The following is a 19,936-nucleotide window of genomic DNA, read 5'->3' as shown; positions in this document are numbered from 1 at the left end:
AATAGTACTTGATAATTTACTAGAGGCAATCAACTGATGTCAGAGCACATCATTGGTCGAGTTTTAATACGATTGTCTAGTGTATCTTCCCAACTTATCATAAACAATAAAATATGTACTACTACGTTTAGTAAGCTTCATGGATTTGATAGGTGTCTTTTTCTTCAAATCCCAATATTTTTGATGAATACATGAGAACTGTCATTAATAGTGAATATTCCAAGCCGATTGTAAGGGTTTGGCTGGTCAGCACGCGACTTGCCGAGTGCTGGCTAGTCAAACTCTTACACGAGGGTTGAGATATTGTGACACTTGAAGCGCCATAATCAATCTGTCTTTCCCTACCCCGTGTGAGATAGAGTCATTCCATCCCTACCAACCACGGGATCACCCTGCGAAGTATTTGTGAGAAACAAATACCTAAAAATTGATTTCATTCGTCATAGTCGTTGTTAGTATTTACATTATCTATATATATTAAGCTGATCTACATAAAACCCTATTTATTGTCTTTGTTGAAATGCATCACTCAATTTCCTTGACTAATGGTATTTTGAAACAAACGCCTTATACCATTAAAACATGGAACTCGTAAATTCATGATATACTTATTACCTTTTTTCCACTATAGCTGTCTAACGTGTGTTGTTGGCGTTATATTAATTGGTCAAATGATTTTTGTTATAAATAATAATGACAGGAAGACGGTCTCCAATAAGGCGACATTGAAGCAACACGAATGTTTTTACAATTATGTGTCAAAAACAAAACACTAACATCACTATTCATTTGTAATGTACAACCACACACTGAACATGTTTTGAGTACACACGCGATATACGTATACATTTATATATTCCATTTCCAGCAGACACCATTCACTTACACTGCTAAAACGATATACATGGTACATTAAGAACGTATTCAATATAAATAACAAACAAAATTATAATTCGTAAGAATTTATTTGTATAAAAGAAATCACCACGCTATATAAACACGATTACATTTTCATCACAGAGGCTACCACTGGGTCAATATGTATAACTTTTTTTGATTCTTAATACGAAACAGGTTTTTGATTGATACATATAACCGGCATTTAACAAAGAAAGACATTAGTTTTTAAACCCCTTTTGTATTATATTTACAGTTTGTATTAACATTTCGTAAAGTATTCAATGGTTTTGATTTTGATTGTAACATGAAATAAATCACAGTTGATACGTTCTTGAAAATCACAGGTACTAACATGGTATAAGGCGATTATAAACAAACCTACGACGGACGGTGAGACAAAATATTAACCTGTGTTAAATCACACGTGAATATTGACCTGTGTTCAATAACGCGTGAAAAACACACTTATAAATAACAAACTACAATTAGTTAGTTATTATATCAACTATCACAGTCTCTTTTGGGACTATATTTCAACACACAAAATAACAATAATTTTATATAATGTCAACATGCGTTAACAAAGATATTAATTTATACAAAATATCTACAGTATAAAACCATACATATCAAGGTTACACTAATTAACAGAAACTAATTAATGTTTTTATGTCGAAAAATCCTAAGAATTATTGAAAGTTTAAATATTGTAGCATAAAACGTTACTTTATTTTGGCATTTTTTCATGTCTTCTTAATTCCTTTCATATAAACGTTTTACGGTTAATTTGAATCACTGAAGTCAGAGCATGGATTTATACATGTATATGGTATATATGATTATAATAATATAAACGCTATTTACAGTTGTGTACAGATTGCATACACTATGGATTTCAAAAAATACTCAATGTGTAAATTACTCGCTGAAAGAAGAGGTTGAAAAGAGTTCTGAGGTTGTACGAAGATCCATAACTCGTATAGGTAGCCTATGTGAGAGTTATCCTCCGTGATATACTGTGTTGGTCGTATGTCTGGTGTTCTATGTACAAGCTTGACGTTCCTACAGTACGATATCATGTATACGGTACTGTACATGTATTATTGTGTTCATGTAATGTATTCCTATCTTATGCTGTTTGCTGTGTACAGTGTAAATACAGGTAACATGATTCTGTGTTCAGTGTACACCTGTATATGGATACAGGTAACATATTTCTGTGTACTGTGTAAAGTTGTTTTGGTGTACTGTGTAAACCTGTATTTTAATACAGATAAACTGTTTTGGTGTACTTTGTAAACCTGTATGTGAATACAGGAAAACTGTTTCGGTGTACAGTGTACACCTGTATACGAATACAGGTAACATGATTCTGTGTTCAGTGTTAGCCTGTATGTGAATTCAGGTAAACTGTTTTGGTGTACTGTGTAAACCTGTATGTGAATTCAGGTAAACTGTTTTGGTGTACTGTGTAAACCTGTATGTGAATTCAGGTAAACTGTTTTAGTGTACTGTGTAAACCTGTGTGTGAATACAGGTAAACTGTTTTGATGTACTGTGTAAACCTGTGTGTGAATACTGGTAAACTGTTTTGGTGTACTGTGTAAACCTGTATGTCAATACAGGTAAACATGAATCTGTGTACAGTTCACTTGTACCTTCAGTAATTAACTCGCCGTTCGTTTGGCATTGTAAATTGTGTGATACACGTATAAGATATCATAAACAAAGGACAAACGTGAATTAACGAACAATGTTATAAACGGTTGCACCAATACTAGCAATTGCCTACTACCGACTTGAAGTTCACACCAAGCAGTACCTCTGTTTTTGTTTATATTCCCAGCCTGATGTAATGAATAGACGTGTTGTTATCGAAGTACGTCCTAAAACACGTGGTGTGAAATCAAGTCGGTACTTGTGACAACATAAAAATTGTGACATGTCAATTCTTTGCACGTGAATGTGCAAATTGTCAATTTACATTACAAAACATAACAAGCTTAAAACGTCCGTACTAAATATGTACAATGTATGACTTACTTAATATTCAAATGCTGGTGCAATGCCCGTGCTTTTCACGTAATGTAATTTAATCGTTTAATTGAATTATCGATGTTGTAGCCGTAATGTAGATTTAGGAATCATATAACATCGCAAAGGTTATCATTGATATATGTATACAACAGCTCATTATACAAATATTGGCATGTAAACTGGGTGGTTGTGCACGCGCCTTCGTATTCACGCATATTCTATCTGTCTACAGCTATGACGTCAGCGATTTTCTTGATTCGCCCGAAAATATATTTCGTAACAACATGGTTCGTTCTGATCAAACATTTCTGACTATTTTTTTTGTTATTTCAAACACTCATTTTTTATGCCATATTTAATTACTACAGAATATGCTTTAATATTTATCTTAACAGTTTAAACACTTCGTTTTTTAAGCCATATTTAATTACTACAGAATATGCTTAACTATTCATTTTAACATTTTAAATACTCAGTGTTTTATGCCATATTTAATTACTACATAATATGCTTAATAGTACACAAGGGTAACAACACTATATATCTTACCAGTAAGGCAAAGGAATAAGTCTGTGGACGGAACATATCTCTGTCTGTAACTACCAGACAAGTTCTAAAGATAGAAATGGACGGAAAATAATCAATAAAAATAGGGGAAGGAAACAATGATATATACATAATAAATAGACAGTTATATAATATATATATATATATAGAGAGAAAGATATATATATATAAACTAACACTATAAAGATTAATAACAATGACATATTCGTGCCTGGCGATTATCACAAAAATATATTTCCATGAAATGCAATCATTGTATCTCTGTAATATTATAGTACTACACATGTATGGGATAAACCAGGCACGTATTAACAATTGCTACTTTTAAACACGTGGATCATGCAAACTTAGACTGGGGCTTTCATTTTTAAATAAATACGAATGTATGAATTTGATTTTGATTGAAGATCTCTGCACGAAAATCTTGTGGTATTTGCAAGAGGATCGGTATTCTCGTAGAAGTTTAAACCGAACAAAAAGTTTTCATCTTCGTATTTTCCAATCGTCTTGTCTTTGCTTTAGAGATAGACATGATCAGATTTGTCATCAGATAATTTGACTTTCCACTCCAAAAAGATGTATGTGTTATATCGAGTCTGTTCCATGTTACCCTGGTACCCTCAAAATATTCAAAGACTTTGAACTGGGACTTTGATCTGAGGCATTGAAATGTGGAATATTGAAATGTACAAAGATTTATTATTATGCTTTTTATTATCTGACTATTACATAACGGAAATGTATAGTAAATCATATATATGATTCAACTGTGAAGGTGAATAGTCACATATCTACAAGTAAGTTTGAAACAATACTCGTATGATGTACAGTATTTATATGGTACAAATTTATACATTTATAAAATGTTTCATCACAGATAGCACATACAGATATCACATCATCCATCACCAACATCAACAGTTTGCTACTGATGCTGAGTGAGCTGTCGCTGGGACAGTCGCTGTTGGTCCTGCTGGGATTGTTGTTGTTGTTGTTGTTGCTGTTGTTGCTGTTGTTGCGACAACCTTCTCTGTTGCTGCTGCTGGGATTCCACATGCTCATGGTCGTGAGGTTGGACCTTGTTCTTATTACTCCTAAAACGCACAGATATTCCTTAATTAATCCATTTGAAAACTTGAATTCACATAAAACATCTATACAATAAAAATTCAATACAATATAACAGAACACAATCAAACTAAACGTTCACCATGGTATTCTATCATACAAGCAACCTTTATCTACACACGTTTGTATTGAGTTTGGGTACGGAGTGTTGGTGAGATTTGGTTTGTAATCATGTGATTATAGATACAATTAGCTCTGATTAAGTTCTAGGGAATAATGGAAATAAAATTCAACTAAAAATGGGGATATTTATGCAGAAAAACCACCTTACTGGTGATAACCTACATACATGTAGTTCCCAAAAAAATATTCAAATAAAAACTGTACTCGTGTGTACAATATATAAATGTGTTCCTGTACATAACAAAGTGATGACGTATCATGTACGTGTGTACAATATAGAAACGTGTTCCTGTACATAACAAGTGATGACGTACACTGTATCATGTACACGTGTGTACAATATGCAAACATATTCATGTACATAGCTAGTAATGACGTATCACGTACGTGTGTGTACAATATATAAACGTGTTCCTGTACATTACTAATAATGACGAATCATATACGCGTGTGTACAATATATAAACGTGTTCCCGTACATAACAAGTAATGACGTATCATGCACGTGTGTACAATATATAAACGTGTTCTGTACATAACAAGTAATGAAATATCATATGATGCGACACTTACAGTTTCAGGAGGACCACAATCACGATGACTATTATTATAACTCCAAGAATAGCCCCGATAGTAGCAACAGCAATGACCCACGGTTTGGTGCCGTGACCAGTCCTTATAGGAGTCTGTAAACAACAAATATTAAATGATAAATAACAAACAAAAAATATGAACAATCAACGAGGAAACACACCATTCTTAGTGCATTAATAATGAAGCTATAGTTCATATCATACAAGCATTAATAGTGTGCTTCTAGTGTGACAGCCAAAATGTACTACATTCGTATTATGTCATTTCAATGGAATTTATAACTACGTAGGCGTAGTTATTTCCCTTAAATATAATAACAAGTAAGTTTTATTGGAGATACCTGCAAAACAATAACCAATCGGAGTTGTAAGGGCAACGTACTACTTTAATAGCCTTTAAACGGAAATTGGAATTGATGGGGGAGTTGGGAAAGGAGGGGGCAAGGACAATTTGAGGGGTTCGAGACAAAACACGACCAATTGGAGGACATCTGAGACACTCACACTTGCAGTTGTGGTTGTCGTTGTTGTGGTGGTGGTAGTGACCAAGTCTACACTGTCCACTGTTACGTTGACCGACTGACCTAGGACAGTGTTTATCTGTGTCTCAATCGCAGTCGCAATACTTGCTTGTCTGGAAATCAAGTAAGCATTAAACATAAAACTCGAAAAATGAAAGTGTACACTCCCCTCTTAATGCTATGGGAAGTGTACATCAGTTTTTACTTTGATAGACTGTTTGTTTTTAATGAAATGTTTTAAAAGCAGTTTACTTTTCTGCAACAGTAGGACATTTTGATCGATGAAAATAAAGTTATGACGTCAAAGTTGTAAAGCAACATGCGATGTTTGGTACCAATATCCAAGTATTATTTTCTACAAACTTTGAATCATTTTGAAATGTGGTCTAACTAGGAAGAAAAAAAGAGGCGTGAAGAACTTACAGAGTTGGGTTGTTGATAATGGACTGAAGCAGTTCTTGTGTCAGTGCCTGCTCTAGTCCCGTCAGGGTCACACCGACAGCACGCCTCCTCCTGGACGGAGTTGGAGCAGCAGCGGAACATAGAGCACTACTCCCCACGTACTTCGCTACAATTAACACATCCACACCTGAGCCTGTGGAACGGGCGCGTGGATACCCGGCACCGTAAGCTATGTTAGACGAAGTCGTAAACTCTAGAGGACTACTTGGGTTGGGTCTGTAAGAAATAAGCAAAAATAGAATGCAACAGCATAAACCCACATACAGTGGCTAGTAAAAACGGACATAAATAATATTACTGGAGGTCTATGACGAAGGCAATGGAGATCTAACTCATGGCGGGCTTCCAAAAAACATGGCATGGTGTGTCTCCACCAGGCACAAGAGCAAATTATATCACTATTACAAACGTTTATACTAGCAATCGAATTACCAGTAAAACGTCAGCAGTACAATTGTATCAAATAATAGAATTGACCTTTTCACTAAATGATTGATGTACCCGTATGTTGACTTACGTGTAACTGTTTGTGGTGTTACAACAGAGCTGGACGTTTGTCTCGTTGTGGTTACAGAACGTGTTCAGGGTCTCAGCTATAGTATTCTTGAATGAGGACGTAATAGCAGTCAACTGAAAGTAGAAAACTAAAACTGTCATATACATACGACAATTATGATGTATCATATCTTTTTACCTTGAAGCGAGAGGGTAGTGTATATCATAAAATAATACTATATACATACATGTAGCATTGGTCTTTAGTTGAATTAGAATGTGTGTCAATCATTTGATATATTTCAGATCATTTTTTAAGTTAAAGCCATATGTCTTCCTAGTTAATGGGAATGGTTCGCCTGGTTAAAGGGCGTAGTTCGCTTAGTTAAGAATTGCGGTTCGCCCAGGTAAATATTATGGTTCGCCTAGAAAATTAGTGTGGTTTGCCTAGTTAAATGGTGTCGTTTGCCAAGTTAAGGCATGGGTTTCGACTAGGTAAGAAATGTGGTTCGCCAAGGGAAGGAGTATTGCTCGCCTAGTTAGGAGTGTGGTTTGCCTAATTAAGGAGTATGGTTTTGTCAAGGTAGGGGTACACATGATGTAACGTACCTGTGTTACCGTAACTCCGTTGAATCCAACTACTACACCATTCGTTTCTTCAACTTCATTTGCTATAAATATAGAAAGTTCAAATTTATGAAATGCCTGTCAATAAACTATCGGCACCACATAAATACTATAGTTTTCGTTTATAGTCGGCGCTTTTCCTTTCAATTTGACCCCCTTGGCATATGCTTAACGCAGATTTCTGCCTTGAAGACAATTCCTTACACTTAGTTTACGTAGTCTGTAAATAATAATATATGTCAAAATGGGAGCATTTCAGTTTTCATACGAAGCCATCAACGGTGTTTACCATGGAAGGGTCTGTATACATGTATGTCATTAGCAAGTATATAAACTGTTTTTAATAAAGGACATTTTATTTTCTATATTATTGAAAATAGAAAGTGCTGAAAAAAAACACATTTTTTATATGCTTACGATAGCAGGGTATGTCACATGTCATGGTTTCACTTCCGGATCCTACACAGTCTGCTCCATATCTTTCACGTGTCGGAGCGGTACATGTGCGAGTGCGAGTTTGTATGCCTGCTCCACAATCCACGGAACAATTCGACCAAGTACCCCACTCTGCCCACATTCCGTCTCGATCTAAATAAAACGACAATAATCGTAAGGATCTATATCAAACTATACACACACTATACAAAATTACACTCTAGGATCTGTAACACATACCTATTAAGCGAATTTCCACTGTCAAACGCTTGTTCAATACATGTCGTGACTTTAAATCCTTTGGTATATGTAACATTATCAAAGTTTAATGTTGATTTCATTTAAACCAACTCCAAACAACTCATCTTATGCAAATGGTAATGTTTTATTGATTGCAAAGCCGTTACAAAATAAGTAACTCGGTGTAATGTTATAAAATGGCATTTTCAGAAGCACCCGTGCAAGTGTTCCCCAGGTCCCATTTTTACTGGGTGATACAGTAACACGTGTAGGAGCCCTGAGTGTTCAGACATACCTGAACAAGTGTTCCCCGATCCTAGCGTGTACTAATTGATACAGTAACACGTGTAGGAGCCCTGAGTGTTCAGACATACCTGCACAAGTGTTCCCCGATCCCAACCTGTACTGATTGATACAGTAACACGTGTAGGAGCCCTGTGTGTTGTTACATCCACCATTACTACTGTCACATGGAGACAATGTTGCACACTCGTCCACATCTAAAACAAATCATACAGTAACAGAATTAAGAGGAAATACGGCACCCGACCATATAGCCGAACACAACAATATGTATATGAATAATCACCATTGCGCCCTGAGACAACCATTAGGCAAGCCATAATTGTAATCTCGTTGTTTATTCATAATGAACTCTCAGATGTTCGGAAGCTATACATTGTACGATGAAAGCCTTTTGCACAATACCTATAAGGTCATAAACTTCTATCCTTTAAAAGTCCTATCTTTATATCTCAGTACTTAAGCATATGTGCACATAATTAACTCTGAGAATCCTCTTCTAAACCCTATGTGGGTGTGATCTAACTATCAAAACGTATTCCCATACACAATACAAATACACATTCTGTCTTTCCTAAACCCTAACTATATATCATATCTATAATACTCAGTACCTGTACATGTCCTGCCGTCAGATGCCACTTCATATCCGATGGCACAAGTACAGGTGTCCGTGCCGTTGATTTTTGCACATTGATAACTGCATGCTCCGGCAAACGTTGAGTTAGTACACACTTTATCAACTAGAAGTCAAGCAATGCAGATATATATTGATCAGTGTAGTGTCGAAATGGTGAATGACATATATCTTTTAATTAAATATGGGACAAAAGGAGGCCGTGAACAAAGCATGGCCGAATTAGTCTGGTCGATTCGTTGGCTGTCTTGTATGTTTAAAGTGCTAAGCCGAATCGACTTATCTTGATCTTATCTTATCTTATCTTTGATTGCCCACGCGAATACATTGCATCGGCGTAAATGATAAAACTGACTTACTGCAACTTTTCACTAAACCATATATGTTTATCTGCATAATATATGCTTACCAGTCTTAAGAACATGTACAATTGTTACCCACAATCGACAGAACAGCAACACTGTTTTTTGATAGTGGATGATAATTTCAATCATAATTCGTCTATCTGGTTAAAATGGGTAAACTTAGTAGTAAATAGACATGTAACTTACTAATGCACGACGATTGATCCGAAGCCAGTCTGTATCCATCATCACAGGTACAATGGTAACCCCCCTCAATGTTGTTACATTTAAACTGACAGTTATCCGTGTTCATTGTACATTCGTCTATGTCTATTGAAATAAATCATAACGCACGTTAAACAACCGTTGTTGTGTCACATGTACATTTAATCTAATATATCAAAATAAATAGTGAATTAGCGGCCAAACTGTAACCAAGGTATCATTAGGGGCATATGACAGTAAATCTCTGTTAAAACAGCAGTAGTTATAGTTGGTAAAACGCATACATTACCACAGAAGTTTAATTATAAACTTAAATCAATAGTAGATACTAACAGCAGTTAGCGGGGTACAACATAAACACATGTTTTACATAAACCCTTTACCTAAAATACCACAGTCTGTGACGTCATGTGGTCAGTGCATCTTCCCTTCTACATAATATTCATATCTGTAAAATCTGATTATTTTTCTTAAGCTCCCCTACAGCTTTCTTTTTGCACCTATAATCATTTAAGAGTCCTATTATTAAGCTTATACTGTAATTTGTTACTCAATTGAAGCGTGCTATCTATGGCTGTTATTGTACAATTACGAACCATGAAGTTAGTGCAAGAATTATAAAAAAACGTATACTATTTAAGAAGCTATCAAACGTATAAAATTGAAGGAACAATCTTACCAACACAAGCGAAACCATTGGACGCCAACAGATACCCTTCGGTACAGTTACAAGTGTAGGATCCAATTGTGTTGGTACACAAGCCTTGACTACCGGGAGCACAATTGTCAGTGCCGAGCAGACACTCGTCAACATCTGGGAAAGTTATACATATTACTAGGTATTGTATGTACGAGAGAACAATAAAAACAGGTAACATATAATATTTTGTACATAATCTATAAGTTTTTATCCCATTTCATATCCTATTCGTGGGTGGAAGTCTTTCGGTACTGAACACATTTACTCTAAAACATTGCCAAACCTCTTGGATCTTGGATTCCCATAAACGTATATATTTTAGCGACTCATTTTTAGCGTGTTGAACTAACGCGAAGTGGCACAAATATTAGTTTTTGTTTATTGTTTTCCACAGCATGTACTGTTCGTGCGCCGACTCATGATTGGGTTATTTTGCTTAATTCCATTTTTACTCCAATAGTTGAGCGCGCCGAATAAGAACTTCAACAGTATACCATCATACCGTAAAAGTCAAAGTTACAATAAGGGAAGTTGTGATCGTCTCACCTGTACACGTGATGCCGTTACCAGAGTAACCGGTTTTACATGCACACGTGAACCCTCCTGGTGTATTAGTGCAGTCGCCAGTTGTAGTATTGCAATTATGTGTCCCGAGCTGGCACTCGTCAAGGTCTACAAACAGATGATACACGTCATGTTATTAGAGATATCTTATAAATACCTTTTCTTGGTACAAATAAAAACTAAATACATTTTTGGACGTCGTTATTTTGACACTATTTACCTTATATTGTTTTCTTTCTTCTGGTCCAGGATATATTCAATATAATAATTACGAGGATTAACTGGTGATCTATGTTTTAATTTATGAATTTATTCAGAAGACTTCTTCCCAAACAGGGAGGGTGGCAAGTTCGTGATTCTGTTTAATTTTAACTTTCTCGATAACTGGTGTTTTCTACAATGGATAATTAATGTATACGCTATACAAGGAAATCGATTTAGATAAAATTGTGCTAATTAAAAGTACATTTGGATTATAAGTCTAAACGCAAATTCCTTAATATTTAAAATAGGATATAAATAATTGTATGTATAAAATATGTACATGTGACGATAACAATATATCATGATTTAACATTATAAGGCGGATGATGATATACTTGGGATGGTATTTTCTGTGACCTTATATAGATATATTGAGGAACCTATGTATCAATGTCAACCTTTACTGACCTTGACAGGTACCACTGATATCTGTATATCCAACAAGACAGGTACAGTTGTATCCTGGCTCTGTGTTCACGCATTTGCTGTTGGCGCCACACGTGAATGTCTGGGCCAGACACTCATCGACATCTGAAGGTAAAACAGTATAGCATGCATTACAGGCTATCTACTGTTGAATGTAATGTAACTTGTCAATTATACACGTTTTCTTCGTATACTAACAAACTGTCATTAATCATTGGTATAATACTAAATGCTGATCATGTTAAATATCTATTTTATTCCAAAACCGACAGAGAATGCTGATATCAATCACTTTCATGACAAATCGCTTATCCACGTTGTTTATATGATCCTTTATTATGAAACATGCTCTTTACCTTTGTATGATACCTGTTGAAATTAGAACACATTTACACAAGATCTTGTGTGTTTCTCCGACTGTGTGTAGTATGAGTTGACACATCGTACTTACCATTACACCTGGCTCTCCCCACCTGTGTGTAGTACGAGTTGACACATTGTACATACCATTACACCTGGCTCTCTCCACCTGTGTGTAGTACGAGTTGACACATTGTACTTACCATTACACCTGGCTCTCTCCACCTGTGTGTAGCACGAGTTGTCACACACATTGTACATACCATTACACCTGACTCTCTCCACCTGTATGTAGCACGAGTTGACACACACATTGTACATACCATTACACCTGACTCTCTCCACCTGTGTGTAGTATGAGTTGACACATTGTACTTACCATTACACCTGGCTCTCCCCACCTGTGTGTAGTACGAGTTGTCACATTGTACATACCATTACACCTGACTCTCTCCACCTGTGTGTAGTATGAGTTGACACATTGTACATACCATTACACCTGACTCTCTCCACCTGTGTGTAGTACGAGTTGACACATTGTACATACCATTACACCTGACTCTCTCCACCTGTGTGTAGTATGAGTTGACACATTGTACATACCATTACACCTGACTCTCTCCACCTGTGTGTAGTATGAGTTGACACATTGTACTTACCATTACACCTGACTCTCTCCACCTGTGTGTAGTACGAGTTGACACACACATTGTACATACCATTACACCTGACTCTCTCCACCTGTGTGTAGTACGAGTTGACACATTGTACATACCATTACACCCGGCTCTCTCCACCTGTGTGTAGCACGAGTTGACACACACATTGTACATACCATTACACCTGACTCTCTCCACCTGTGTGTAGTATGAGTTGACACATTGTACATACCATTACACCTGACTCTCTCCACCTGTGTGTAGTACGAGTTGACACATTGTACATACCATTACACCTGACTCTCTCCACCTGTGTGTAGTATGAGTTGACACATTGTACATACCATTACACCTGACTCTCTCCACCTGTGTGTAGTACGAGTTGACACATTGTACATACCATTACACCCGGCTCTCTCCACCTGTATGTAGTACGAGTTGACACACACATTGTACATACCATTACACCTGACTCTCTCCACCTGTGTGTAGTATGAGTTGACACATTGTACATACCATTACACCTGACTCTCCCCACCTGTGTGTAGTACGAGTTGACACATTGTACATACCATTACACCTGACTCTCTCCACCTGTGTGTAGTACGAGTTGTCACATTGTACATACCATTACACCTGACTCTCCCCACCTGTGTGTAGTACGAGTTGACACATACCTTGTACTTACCATTACACCTGTCTCTCTCCACCTGTGTGTAGTACGAGTTGACACATTGTACATACCATTACACCTGGCTCTCCCCACCTGTGTGTAGTACGAGTTGACACATTGTACACCATTACTGCTCTCCTCCACCTGTGTTAGTACGAGTGCATGTAACTCCGTCATTTACAGTGTCTGTCGAGCACGTGTACCTCAGTTCTCCACCGTTGTGTATACAGTTGCACAATTGTACATACATTACAGCTGACTCTCTCCACCTGTGTGAGCACGAGTTGAACACCAACGCTGTATCAGTAACATGGCAACTGTTCTCACCTTAGTAGTAGAGTCACTATTGTATACACATTAAAGCTGTTACAATTCATAAATTAATGAGTGACCAGTTACCTGCATTCGTTGATGTCTGTAATGATAAAGTGATTTGTTTACAAGCTTAGCCATGATATGTTGATGAGTTTGATACCAGATTTACCGTGATAACCTACCACACTAGATTGTGGAGATTAGTTATACAAAAATACTCGTCTGTATATGCTTTACATTTTAAAGTTCCATATCTGTAATGCAGGTTAGATATTTTCTAGTAATCTTTATGCATCTTATTTCTAAACTTTAAGACACAGAAGAACTATGATATGATGTACCTTCACATATTCTGTTAGTGGCAGAGTCCAGCTGATTCCCGGGTTCACAAAGGCAGGTTTCTACACCGTTCATCATTGCGCAGCTGTAACTACAGCCGTGATTGGCACTACACTGGTACAGGGCTGCATAAAATTGATCAGGTTTTAAGTCATATGCCATCCATAATGTCATGTTATATCATATAATATGTGCTTGCAGAGAGAAAATAGAAGATGAAAATGGAAGGTTGAGTGGAGATGACTATTTTACAAATGAGGTCTCTCGTGAGTGCATGTACTTACGTTGACATGTCCTACCATCCCCCTTCAGAGTAAAGTTCGTCGGACAGCTGCATGAGTAACTGCCGTCATTGTTTGTACAGTGTTCTGTCGAGAAGCAGTCGTGTCCCCCAGGTTCTTGACACTCGTTGATGTCTACAATATCAAAAGATCATGTCAGCTTTGTTATTCGACTGTGCTCCTTTCTGAAAAGCCAACGCTTATTGCAAGTAATATGGCAACATATCATTTAGCTTAACACTTTAGTAGCACATATTATAAGCAGTTTAAATCATAAAATCAAGAAGGCCGTACCTTCACAGGTTGTTGTATCATTCCCTAACCGGTATCCATCAAAACAGCTACAGTAATGTGATCCAATCAGGTTTATACAGCGCTGAGAACAGCCTCCTTTGTTTGACTGAGCGCATTCATTATAATCTACGCAAATATAAAAATTAAATTAGCAAAATATTACATAATTAGAGAACACAATCACAAAAGCCACACTATCAATGTATCGGTTATATAGGTAAATCTGACATATAGAGGTTACACAACGAGTGGTTGTTGGATATGGAATTTATTTCACACGAGTAAGTTATTTTTTAAAAGTTATAAAAGACACGAGCTTTAGCGAGTGTTTTTTGCAACTTTTAAAAAATAACTTACGAGTGTGAAATAAATTCCATATCCAACAATTTCGAGTCGTGTTACCTGTTTCTACCACAATAATATCGGCTTGAATCAAAGGGAAACGTGGCCAAGTATAATTTCGCGTATGCAAATAAAGTGTACCGGTGACGTCCGGGACCCGGTGATGTGACGTCATTAGATTATTGATGACGTCAATAACAATTGCAGCTTGGGTCAAAGTTCACCGTGTTAGCCAATCGAAATGCGTACAGAGTTTATACCACGTGTGGTATAAACAGATTGTTAATCAACAGCTGTAATGATTAACTGATGGTCTGAGAGTTGAATAACACGGGGTATTGTGGTAGAAAGGTATGTAACGCACTCACGGACACCACATGAACAGTGTATTGATAAAGGTCAATCTGATACAGCTAGGAAACACACAATGTTACAAATTGACTAGCAATATCAGCGATATCAAAGCTGCGGACTTTCTCAAGCTCTGTAGCGACGAGGTTCAAAGACACGGAACAAGAGGACATGATAAAAAGTTATAACCGCAGCATTCTCGGCTAGATATAAGGAAACACTTTTTTGGTCTGCGCGTTGTTAGAATATGGAACGATCTCCCAGAACATGTCCTAGTACGAACAGTAAATTCTTTCAAAAACAGACTAGATAAACATACATAAAACTATAAGTGTGAAATTATATAGGAATTGTAACTGTTGTCACAATTTATTGATTTTATATATTGTAATAATCATAATTTGGAGTCCGGTATAGAGGATCAAAAGGTCCTGCACTGGTGATAAAATTTATCTTATCTTATCTTAACTTACCGATACAGGTGAATCCATTGCCGGTGTATCCCGACGGACAAGAACATGAATAGCCAGGAGTTTGATCTGTACATATACCCTTCTCGGTATCACACTTGTCTGTACCCTGTGCACACTCATTTATATCTAGAAAATAACATATAAACATATTAAAATTTAGATATTTTGCTTTACTTGTGTACACTTTTAAATTGGTATTACAGATCAAAGGCAATTAGAATGCGCAATGAGCAATTGATCTGCCGTAGATGATACATATTTTAACTGATACAAATCTGCGATAGTTTTGCAATTTCTAAACTTCCTTAGTATAGGATCAGCTTTCAAAACGTATTTGCTTCATATTATTGTAAAACTTTTTTTTTCACTTTTCTTGATAGCTGATTACAGTGTAATAATCCTCTGTCAGGTTGTACCTGTTTTTATTTCCTCTTTTCTGGTCATTTCTAAAGTAAACCACCTTCATAATATCTCATCTCTAAAACACATCATATTACTTTATACAATGTTTTTTTCTGATTAAATGATGACATTTTTATGATTTTATGTATGCTGATAGCAATTTCACGAGATATTCTATACCCGTGGCATATTAAAGCTCCTCATTACATACATTTGTACAGTACTAAGCTAGTATTGTTTTGACATCCTGTACTTACTCTCACATGTCCGACCGTCCGCCAGCAAGAACGTGCCGTCTGGACAAGAACACCCGTATGTTCCTATTGTGTTAATGCAGTAAGCCGGGGAGTTACAGCCGTGTGATCCCGCTGTACACTCGTTTATATCTGTAGATATAATAATGGCCAGAAATATTCATTTATTGTCCACAAAGTGTTTAATAGAATAACTATATACTCTAATATAATGCCATTTCATAACTATGCCCAACACATGATTCAGGAAATAACTACCAGTAACGGTGTTACCAGTTACAAACAGCGTCGTGTATACAATATAATTGTACAGTGGACGAACACTAAATCGTCTCAATATTTCGTATTCTTTATTTCTAACAACACGATTGCAAAACATTTCTTAAAGCATGTTTATCTACATTTTAAAGGAAAATCAACAATTATGTGTTCACTTAGTTATAAAGAAACATATATTAAAGACACCGTCACCACCTCTTTTGATAACATTGTTCTTCGACCCGGATACCAACCTGTGCAGGAATCGCCGACGCGAGAGAAACCTGTTTTACAGTCGCACACATAGCCTCCCTCCGTGTTATTACACGTGCTGGACACGAGATCGCACACCCCTGTACTGGACAGGCATTCGTTGATATCTAAAGTAGACACAAACAAATGTAAATCGTACGAACATTTCTAATTTACGTCCTGATAATCTTAATCCTTTATATATATTAAGGTTAGATATATTGTTTATATCTGTTAAGGTTAGACACATCCTTTACATCTGTTAAGGTTAGACACATCCTTTACATCTGTTAAGGTTAGACACCTCCTTTACATCTGTTTAGGTTTAGACACATCGTTTACATCTGTTAAGGTTAGACACGTCCTTTACATCTGTTAAGGTTAGACACATCCTTTACATCTGTTAAGGTTAGACACATCCTTTACATCTGTTAAGGTTAGACACATTCTTTACATCTGTTAAGGTTAGACACATCCTTTACATCTGTTAAGGTTAGACACATCCTTTACATCTGTTTAGGTTTAGACACATCGTTTACATCTGTTAAGTTTAGACACATCCTTTACATCTGTTAAGGTTAGACACATCGTTTACATCTGTTAAGGTTAGACACATCCTTTACATCTGTTAAGTTTAGACACATCCTTTACATCTGTTAAGGTTAGACACCTCCTTTACATCTGTTAAGGTTAGACACATTCTTTACATCTGTTAAGGTTAGACACATCCTTTACATCTGTTAAGGTTAGACACATCCTTTACATCTGTTAAGGTTAGACACATCCTTTACATCTGTTAAGTTTAGACACATCCTTTACATCTGTTAAGTTTAGACACATCGTTTACATCTGTTAAGGTTAGACACATCGTTTACATCTGTTAAGGTTAGACAAATTGTTTACATATGTTATGGTTAGACACATCCTTTACATCTGTTAAAATTAGACAAATTGTTTACATCTGTTAAGATTAGACACATCCTTTACATCTGTTAAAGTTAGACACATCCTTTACATCTGTTAAGGTTAGACACATCCTTTACATCTGTTAAGTTTAGACACATCCTTTACATCTGTTAAGGTTAGACACATCCTTTACATCTGTTAAGGTTAGACACATCCTTTACATCTGTTAAGTTTAGACACATCCTTTACATCTGTTAAGGTTAGACACCTCCTTTACATCTGTTAAGGTTAGACACATCCTTTACATCTGTTAAAATTAGACAAATTGTTTACATCTGTTAAGATTAGACACATCCTTTACATCTGTTAAGGTTAGACACATCCTTTACATCTGTTAAGTTTAGACACATCCTTTACATCTGTTAAGTTTAGACACATCGTTTACATCTGTTAAGGTTAGACACATCGTTTACATCTGTTAAGGTTAGACACATCGTTTACATCTGTTAAGGTTAGACACATCGTTTACATCTGTTAAGGTTAGACACATCCTTTACATCTGTTAAGGTTAGACACATCATTTACATCTGTTAAGGTTAGACACACCCTTTACATCTGTTAAAATTAGACAAATTGTTTACATCTGTTAAGATTAGACACATCCTTTACATCTGTTAAAGTTAGACACATCCTTTACATCTGTTAAGGTTAGACACATCATTTACATCTGTTAAGGTTAGACATATTGTTTACATATGTTAATATTAGACAAATTGTTTACATCTGTTAAGATTAGACACACCCTTTACATCTGTTAAGTTTAGACACATCCTTTACATCTGTTAAGTTTAGACACATCGTTTACATCTGTTAAGGTTAGACACATCGTTTACATCTGTTAAGGTTAGACACATCGTTTACATCTGTTAATATTAGACATATTGTTTACATCTGTTATGGTTAGACACATCCTTTACATATGTTAAAATTAGACAAATTGTTTACATCTGTTAAGATTAGACACACCCTTTACATCTGTTAAGGTTAGACACATCCTTTACATCTGTTAAGATTAGACACACCCTTTACATCTGTTAAGGTTAGACACCTCCTTTACATCTGTTAAGGTTAGACACATCGTTTACATCTGTTAAGGTTAGACACATCCTTTACATCTGTTAAGGTTAGACACATCATTTACATCTGTTTAGGTTAGACAAATTGTTTACATCTGTTAAGGTTAGACACATCCTTTACATATGTTAAGGTTAGACACACCCTTTACATCTGTTAAGGTTAGACACATCGTTTACATCTGTTAAAGTTAGACAAATTCTGTAGATGTGTTAAAGTTAGACAAATTCTGTACATATGTTAAGGTTAGGCACATCCTTTACATTTTCCCCATTATCCAAAGTTCTTTCCGTAACACAGAATTTTTTAATATATTATTTCAACCAACAAATAGAAATGGGAAACATAAAACATAACGTTATATACGGAAAACTAAACATATATGTATTATTTTCAGTCTGTGTGATGTTGCTTTTGTTTTGATTGGTTTGAAATAAAGTAGTCGACGCATCGTACAATATACATATGAGGGCTTCTAATTCTCCGTCATAATTAAATTTTTTCAATATTCCTGCTTTTTCTCCCTTTTTTACCATTTCTGAAATAAATCATCCTTAGCATATCCCTTAAACCCGTTATAACTTTGACTGTTTCTATTTAAATGGTAGCATCTAAACAGTTCCGAAATCAATATCCATCAAAAAGTGACCCACTTCCGGTAACAGGAGTTGATTAACTTTATTTATTTAGACAGAAGTAATGCATACATTACGGAAATTGTTTTGATTTGTTCTTACCTTCACAGAAGTTTGAAGCATTGAGAGCGAATCCACTGGGACAGGCGCACGTAGCGCCGCCATTGACTGGATCAGGAGAACACTTGGACTGACTGCTACCTCCATCACAAGCCAGGATCTGGGAAGCCGTACACGTACCGTTCGCTGTAGGGAAATAACAGACCGACGATTTTTATATAGAAATTGTATTCCATAGTAGTTCGATGTACTAACATTCGATTCCGCCTGTACTAAATATTAAAAACTGAAATATTAACATGGACATGGTGAAAGGCCAGTTACGTCGGTTGATCAAATGCTCTCTGTCTGAAGTCT

General features: G+C 36.1%; 1 protein-coding gene across 1 annotated transcript in view; it reads right to left on the bottom strand.

Annotated features, from left to right (window-relative positions):
- Nucleotides 1-958: 958 nt before the first annotated feature.
- Nucleotides 959-19,936, bottom strand: part of LOC117331046 (serine-rich adhesin for platelets-like) — a gene marked incomplete at its 5' end in the record, with an annotated part of 41,911 nt that continues 22,933 nt past the window's right edge. Inside the window, 21 exons of the mRNA XM_033889639.1 lie at nucleotides 959-4,598; nucleotides 5,329-5,441; nucleotides 5,853-5,982; nucleotides 6,293-6,547; nucleotides 6,849-6,961; nucleotides 7,436-7,497; nucleotides 7,871-8,041; nucleotides 8,503-8,628; nucleotides 9,046-9,174; nucleotides 9,620-9,742; nucleotides 10,317-10,451; nucleotides 10,884-11,009; nucleotides 11,574-11,696; nucleotides 12,611-12,730; nucleotides 13,940-14,062; nucleotides 14,222-14,353; nucleotides 14,513-14,638; nucleotides 15,679-15,804; nucleotides 16,338-16,466; nucleotides 16,847-16,972; nucleotides 19,622-19,765. Coding sequence (XP_033745530.1) covers nucleotides 4,430-4,598; nucleotides 5,329-5,441; nucleotides 5,853-5,982; nucleotides 6,293-6,547; nucleotides 6,849-6,961; nucleotides 7,436-7,497; nucleotides 7,871-8,041; nucleotides 8,503-8,628; nucleotides 9,046-9,174; nucleotides 9,620-9,742; nucleotides 10,317-10,451; nucleotides 10,884-11,009; nucleotides 11,574-11,696; nucleotides 12,611-12,730; nucleotides 13,940-14,062; nucleotides 14,222-14,353; nucleotides 14,513-14,638; nucleotides 15,679-15,804; nucleotides 16,338-16,466; nucleotides 16,847-16,972; nucleotides 19,622-19,765 — 2,801 coding nt within the window. The remainder of the gene's footprint in view (nucleotides 4,599-5,328; nucleotides 5,442-5,852; nucleotides 5,983-6,292; nucleotides 6,548-6,848; nucleotides 6,962-7,435; nucleotides 7,498-7,870; nucleotides 8,042-8,502; nucleotides 8,629-9,045; nucleotides 9,175-9,619; nucleotides 9,743-10,316; nucleotides 10,452-10,883; nucleotides 11,010-11,573; nucleotides 11,697-12,610; nucleotides 12,731-13,939; nucleotides 14,063-14,221; nucleotides 14,354-14,512; nucleotides 14,639-15,678; nucleotides 15,805-16,337; nucleotides 16,467-16,846; nucleotides 16,973-19,621; nucleotides 19,766-19,936) is intronic.

The sequence above is a fragment of the Pecten maximus genome, chromosome 7 (genome assembly GCF_902652985.1).
Source record: "Pecten maximus chromosome 7, xPecMax1.1, whole genome shotgun sequence".
In the NCBI taxonomy this organism is placed as follows: Eukaryota; Metazoa; Mollusca; class Bivalvia; order Pectinida; family Pectinidae; genus Pecten; species Pecten maximus.
Note: the sequence above shows the minus strand (reverse complement) of the source record. Positions and strands in the feature narration are given on the sequence as shown.